We start from the raw sequence: 7495 nt of genomic DNA, 5'->3' as shown, positions 1-7495 counted from the left end.
GTGTGGGTGGCGCTGGGTGGGGGTGGCGCTGGGTGTGGGTGGCGCTGGGTGGAGGTGGTGCTGGGTGGGGGTGGTGCAGATGGACCCAGACTGGCCTTGAGCTGAGACCGGCTGAAGCTGGGTGCTGGGCACAGGCAGGAGCTGTGAGTTAGGCCCCGCTTTCTCTCTCTGCGCAGCCACACAGAGCCGGAGCCAGAGAGCAGGGGTCTCCGGAGAAACGCCCCCCACGGCTCCAATCCCAGCTCTACCGCTTACGACCTGTTTGACCGGGGACACGTGTCCTAACCTCTGCGCTATTTCCCTCCTTCACGAACGGGGACACTACTGGTTCGCTCTTTTGGATGTTAGATGAGAGTCAAGTGAGAGGAAGGAGAGAAGCTCAGAGGAGTTACAATCACTGTATCTCTCCTGCTGTCGAGGTGCTCCCTCCCCCCGGGAAGTGCCTCTCTCCTCCCTGGTAAGGGGGCACCGGGACCACTGTTTTTACTTTACGGCGTGAGGATGCCACTCAAATGAGGGAGCAGATGGGAAAGTGCTCTGAAGAGGGTGAAAGTGCTCACACGCACACAGCGGCTCTCTCCTCCCACATCACAGGCAGACATACATGCGGCCCTGGCGGCCCAGACTTAGCGTTACCTGGAATGAGCGCTCCAGGGAAAGCCCCCCACCGTTTAAGCAGCACCCCAGTCTCCTATTCTAGGGCACAGTGTGGATGTGGTGGCCCGCGCAACCACAGTTTTATTTCCAAAGAGAAACAGTGGGACGCAGAATCTATTTCAGGACGACGACGAGGACAAAGTCAGAGCCTTCTGCAAACTAAATGTCAAGCAGCCCAGAATGATATGCAAGCACCATTCTAAATGCAGGATTTGCGTCTAATCTCTCCTCTCGCTCTGGGATGTACAATTTTATTCAAAAGCTTCAAACCAGTGAAAGCCGGATTCTGAATAACTTCCAAATGAGCGCAGCTCCCGGAGGGCCGGGGAACAAAGTGGGATTTACGGACACATCCCTTCCTTTCTGAGAGCTGTTTATGCGGCCACACGCCGACCAAATCTGAATGGCGCCGTCTAAAAATAAGTCTCCGGCGTGATGCTGGATTCGAGCTTACAAGAGAAGAAGGTAAATCAACCATCGCTGTACTTTCCCTTCCAAACGCACTTTCCTAGCTCATGCTAAATATTTTAAATATAGCTGACAGCGTGCCTCCAGAAGAGAAACAAATCATACATATAACAGGATGTCAGAAAGGAACAAAAGCATCTCAGAAATAAAACCCGGTGGTGGAGACAGCCCCAAACCTCTCAAATAATTTAAAGAAAACCTCCCTTATCAAATGCGTTTTTAAATTCTATTTTTCAATATTATTTTATGTGAGTTTTGGGTGTATATAGTATTTTATTTAAAAAATGTTTCTATTAGTTTCAGAGAGGAAGGGAGAGGGAGAGAGAGATAGAAACCTCAGTGATGAGAGAGAATCATCGATTGGCTGCCTCCTGCCCACCCCACACTGGGGACTGAGCCCGCAACCCAGGCATGTGGCCTGACCGGGAATCGAACCATGACCTCCTGGTTCATAGGTTGACATTCAACCAGTGAGCCAAGCTGGCCGGGCAGGGTGTATACAGTATTTTAAAGAATAGAGACAAGTTTGTCTTGGGAAATTCCTGACCAAAAACGAAGTATTCCATGAAACCTCCACAGTGGTACCCAGGGCGGCCCCCCTCTGGGGTCGCAGCGAGGCCCTGGCTGAGCCTTAAGCATCCGCAGGCTCTTCTGCTTTACATGGACTCTTACTGCGCCGGAGGGAAGCTGGCAGGTTTTCAAGAGGTTCCCATTCCATCCCAAGTCTACAAGATGTTTCTTTGTTCATGGTTTTGCTTTTTTTAAAAAAATGAAATTTCTTTCTTTCCCCTATTTTCCTCTTGCTTGTTTTTCTAGAGAAAGTGTGACATCCTCTCATCAGTTCACCCCACCAAGACCTTACCTCATGCTTGTCAGGAGCGATGAAGTTCAGTTGGCAGTTTGAGTCGTACAAGATGGAGAAAGCAAGTTCAAGCACCTCCTGCAAGAGATTGGAAAAAACACCACCCGCTCAGGGAAAGGGCCGTTCGTTTTGCAGCCTCAACAGGGAGCAGAGCTCCTGGTGTGTCCTGAGAAGTGGCTGCCCAGTGAGTGGTCCAGGGCCATGCCACCCAAAGCTGTGGCTCTCTCTTCAGCATTGCTCCTCCAGAGGGACCACGAGAAGCTGTAAACTCCTCCCCAGTCAGCAGCATGAAGGGCTAGTCTACCTTTGATCATCTCAACCAGATAGATGCTCGTAGGGGTGTAAATTTCCTACAACATGGCAGGTAATGACGCTCTTTGGTGAACCCATTATCTTTAGGGACCATGTCTGCCCCTTGATCTTTGAACCTTGTAGAGCAAAGGCTACCCACCCTGGATTTTATACCATAGCAGCCAGAGGGGGAGCCTAGGCCCAATGTCAGAAGAGCTGGGTTCATTCATTGGTGAGTATCTACTGAGTGCAGACAGGAGGAGCCAGACACAAGGACCAAGGACTAAGGGACACGGTCATCTCATTGTAGCTGAGTGACCTTGGGGGAGACACTCGGTGTCCCGTCTAATATGAACGTTAACGTGCACTTCTCAAGTCGCCTACACTGTACAATATTGAGCGCAACGATTATTCCGTTGGACTGAGCAGTCGGCAGGGTGCAACCTTAGAAGAGAAGAAGTCACCGGAGGCCAGAGGGTCGGGTGGTTGACCTTGTGACACTGCCTCTGTTCAGGGACGCCGACAAGGAAAGGGGGCTGCAGACTTGGGTCTTGGCCCTTCTGAGGCATATACCAGTGAGGACGTGAACGAGGGGCACTGTCCTGACCCAGATTCCCGATACAACAGGCAGGAAATGGGAAATTCGGGAGCATGTCAGTCCCCACTCTAATTTCACCGAAGCTGCCTGGGAGGGGAGGAAGGGGGAGGAATTAATTCTCTGAGCTGCATGCCTGTCTCAAGGCTGCTATCACTTATAATGAGTTTATTGATGTCTCTGGCTTGTTGTCATTGAGTTGTCGGTGGAGGTCAGCTCTTCCGCACGTGGCGCGGGCGGCTGCAGAGCTGGGAGCAATGACACCTCTCGGGCTAACACTCCAGGAGCTGCCACCTGTCCAGACCTTCTGGAGGGAGAGAGGCGCCAGGAGGTGGGGGGCACGCTGTCATGGATCTGGGGCAGTGTCCCCCTCAGGGGCTCCTTGTCACACCCCATGGCACTCACTCAGCCATCTGAGCTCACCGCCTAAGATCTTTCATTCCCAGTGAATTTAATTCAGAGAAAACTGATGTCCAGGAGCAGCTCATGGCCATCCTTTGTGCCACTGATTCACCAGGCCCCCCTCACTGTGCGGCGGGAGGCCCAGGAGGGTGAGTTCTGGGGACGGAGGAGCAGGAGGACCTGAAGATTCGCCCCCTGCCCAGGGCCTCTGACCTCACGCTCTACCCTCTGGGCCTGGACCCAGGGACGAGGCACGTTGGGTCAGGGGATGCTCAGAGAAATTCTGGGCATGATGGTGCCTTGGTTTTGGGACTGTCATCTTCCAGGGCCAAATAATGGACTGAATGGATACAAGAGCAGAGATTTACACAACGTATTTTGAGTACACAGTGTTGGCTGCCATTCCTCATCTTGTTTTGGGGTGACTCGCCTCATATGGCCACTTTGGCCAGCAATCACTTTAACTCTGTGGACTCTGTCCCATCTACCCAGGTGACCTTGAGGATATAACTCGATGTGTGTGTGTGTGTGTGTGTGTGTGTGTGTGTGTGTGTATGCATGTACTTTTGTTTTTCCTCAACCATAGACAGGATCATCCAATGCAGACCAGGATTCCCCACTACCTTTTCGTGTTAGAGATGACAGAGCAGGAATTATTCACTTCAACCCTGACTGATAGGTAAAATGCACATAATGTTTATATTCCTCATAGATACCAACAGTGAACAATTGAAGAGCAACGTATTGATCTATATGATAATTTTTGGTACCAAGGTGGCGGGAGCGCCCTGATGGATCTGGGTAATTCATTCACGGATGTGTACTATATATCACAAGACGCCAAGAGGTATCAACAAAGAATTGGCTTCCTTGTGGCCCCTCCAAGATCAAATGCCTCCAAACTGGGGGCAAAGGAAATCTTGCCTCTTTTCAGAGAATGCCCCTGGCACACTCTCTGGCGGGGCCGCGGGCTGTCCTGGTGAACAGCCAGCTGGTCAACTAGCAGGGGTGGGTGAAACTATTGTAATGTGAACAGGACTGAAGCGACATCCAGCTCTGGGGAAAGTCTCTGCTGGAAGCTGGGTTTGGTCTATTTCACAGTCCTCTCCACCATCCTGAGGATGTCAGGCCTCAAACATTTTCTATGATTTTCTGAGTCGTTTGGTCTCTGCCTTTCCCAGGCTTCACTGAGACCCCAGTGATAACAGGAGAAAATGAAAGAGACTGGGGGGTGGAGTTGGGTAAGGGATAATATAAACACCCATGGGAGGTTAGGAGAGGCCCAGGGAAGGTGGTGGTGGTGTGTGTGAGTGGACAAGGCTGGAGAGAAGCCAGGGACAATAGTGAGAGGGCAAGTCCTAGGGCTGGACATAGGGAGGGAGAACGGATTCAACACATGATTGGTGGGAGGGAAAATAAAGCTGACAGATGTAAAAGAAATCAGGAAAAGAGAAAGATGTGCAACCACACACACACACACACACACACACACACACACACACACGGACGCAGGCAGGCAGGCATGCACGCACATGTGCATTGCTGCTGAAGAATGAAGGCTGGGCCCATGGCTGCTGCGTTGCTCAGACAGAACTACATGCCATAATTTGGAAGCCATACCTTGTTTTGTTTAAGGGCACCTTTCTCCTTCATATGAGGGCAGTCCTTCCCTGTCACCACCGCTTTGATGTCTGCCACCGGCACTGCAATTCATAAAAGAAATGAAAGTAACGCCACCATGTCAAAGCTGAGACGCCAGCAAAGCAGCAGGACTGAGCATGGCGCCTGCTAGCCCAGCGGCCACCCCAGAAACCACAGCAAAGAGAAAGAAGAGTTGCAAAGAGGAAGAGAAGTCAGGCAGTGCCCAGGGCTTGGAAACGAATATATATTCTTATATTCTGGCAAAAAGCATCCCTGGGGAGAAAAATCTATGTTGATAAACAGAATTTAGTTCATTAAGACAAATACCTAAAAAAAAAAAATCCCACGGCAGTCATGTGAAAAGTGACAGAATTAGAGGAAGCAGTCATGGTAACAGCAACAGTGGTACTAATACTGATATTGTGGAAGACATTGAGTGCCAAAAACAAGGCCAAGTGCTTCGAGTATGTCAGGGTCTCTCGATGAAGTATCTGCTTCTATTTAGTCTCCGAGTTGTGGGTATGAGGAAAAGCAGCCCTATCATAAAGCATTTATTTGACTAAACAGTCCTGAGCCCTCACTGTCATTCTCCCCGTCCCCAGCTCATTATTCCCACAACAGTTCTGCAAGGCAGGGCCCATTCTCCCTGTCTCACAGACAATGACACTGAACCGCAAGGAAGGGAATGTTCTTTCCTGATAGGGAAATGGTAGCTGGTATTTCTTGCGCAGTTAGATGAAAAGATGCTATCTCATGTTTTACTCAGGACTTGGAAGGAGATAAAAAGAGATGGAAAGGTGTTTGCATTTAAAACGTTTTGTTAAAGTAACGAGAGAGAGAGAGAGAGAGAGAGAGAGAGAGAGAGAGAGGGAGAGAGAGAGAGAGAAGGTTCGGAACCTTAAAAAAAATTCAAAGTCACCTGTCCCTCTCCAATTGCTAATCTTTTGTCCCATATGAGACTGTGAGTCTCACTTCGGATCTGCGGAAGCTTTGAGTACTGAATTCTAAGTAATCAACCAGTAATTATTCCCTTAATGGCGAAGATGACGAGAAATTTCACAATTAAAGTTCACATACTTTTACTGGGGAATTGAGTTGCGAGGGTCATACTTAGAGGAAGACAGAATTATAACATATATAGACTATCAAAGTGATACAACAGGAGAACCCCTTAAAAGCTAACGTTTCCCAGGAACCCTGAAACAGCTCAGAAGTGTGGGCAAATCTGCCGACATGCTGGGGCTTTCTCCAACCCGAGAAGACTGGGGCTGCCATCACCCTTTGGGAATCTCTGCACCCCCCGCTCCCCCAGCCATCTGACCCACAATGTCTGCTCCTTCATCTGCAGTCCTGACTCTACAGCCCATTACTGGTACTCACTAATATCTGGCTTTCCTTTCTTTCCAGCATATGGACGACTACACTTCCCAGCAACCTTTGGGGCCATGTGGTTAGTTCTGGCCAATGAAGTGTGAGGGGAAATGGCCCGTCTCTTTAACTGACGGAGGCAGGGAAAAGTCCATGCCCACCAGCCTCTCTCCCCGAGAAACTGAAGAGGCCACATGTTCCATCCAGATGGCACGGCTATGGGATGGCAGGGCAGCCACTGGCCGTGTCCCCGAGTAAGTGACCCATGTCAGTTACGTAATGCGGGGAGGGAGGCACGGACTCTGACTGTCCTGAGCCACTGAGATTTGGGGTGTTTGTTCCTGCAGCGGAGCGGAGCAGTGCAGTCTACCCTGAGGGGCGGAACCTTCACCTTGGAGCCCGCTCCTGCCTCTGCCTCTCTCCCTCGCATTGGCAGGACCTGCAGTCGGTCCCTACGCTTCCCGAACCCACTGCCTACGACAACCGAAAACGTCAGCTCTCCTCAAATCCATGTTCACAACCGGCAAGCAGCCCTGTTCCTCTCGGTGGCCTGCCCGGCTACCTATTTATGACCTTAGAGGGGAGGGCATTTGGGGAAGTCAGGTTTACCGTTCAGTGGAGAAACCACCACTGAAGTGAATTTGACACAATGAACCACCGATTCAGAAAGCCTTCCCACGCGTCAGATGGCATATGAGTCATGAGTACCTCCGACACAGGAAGTCTTTTGCTGCATAATCTGTAACACGGTCAGTGAACCAGAGTCTACAGTCTATAAATAGCAGCTGCCCGTGGCTCTGAACCCATCATGTGGAAGGGGACAGATGAGCATGAAGGCTGTTGTGGGAGCAGCCTTCAGAGTCGAGGGAGAAGGCTCAGGGGAGAACGGGCGCTTTCCCACCTTGCTTGCGGCAGGACAGACTTCACATTCCTCACAGGCATTGTCCCTGTCAAGGAGACACACTGCCTGTGACAGGAGTTCGGCTAAAAGGAAAACACTAATTCTAAAAACACACCGTGGCTTTTAAAGGCCGTTCTTTGCCTCCTTTGCCTCTAGGCAGCGGTTCTCAACCTGTGGGTCGAGACCCCTGAAAATACATCCTGCATATCAGATATTTACATTATGATTCATAACAGTAGCAAAATTACAGTTATGAAGTAGCAACAAAAATAATTTTATGGTTGGGGGTCACAACATGAGGAACTGTATT

The 7495-nt window shown here is 50.3% G+C and overlaps 1 protein-coding gene across 5 annotated transcripts in view; it reads right to left on the bottom strand.

Moving 5' to 3' along the window:
• ELMO1 (engulfment and cell motility 1) overlaps positions 1 to 7495 on the bottom strand; it is a 402414-nt gene that overhangs the window by 3659 nt on the left and 391260 nt on the right. For all 5 annotated transcript variants that reach the window (XM_005868063.2, XM_005868065.2, XM_005868064.2 and 2 more), the window contains 2 exons: positions 4896 to 4978; positions 1988 to 2065 (listed from right to left, as the gene is read on the bottom strand). In XM_005868063.2, the coding sequence (XP_005868125.1) occupies positions 1988 to 2065; positions 4896 to 4978 (161 nt within the window). The remainder of the gene's footprint in view (positions 1 to 1987; positions 2066 to 4895; positions 4979 to 7495) is intronic.

Source organism: Myotis brandtii, unplaced genomic scaffold (assembly GCF_000412655.1).
Source record: "Myotis brandtii unplaced genomic scaffold, ASM41265v1 scaffold260, whole genome shotgun sequence".
NCBI classification, from domain to species: domain Eukaryota; kingdom Metazoa; phylum Chordata; class Mammalia; order Chiroptera; family Vespertilionidae; genus Myotis; species Myotis brandtii.
Note: the sequence above shows the minus strand (reverse complement) of the source record. Positions and strands in the feature narration are given on the sequence as shown.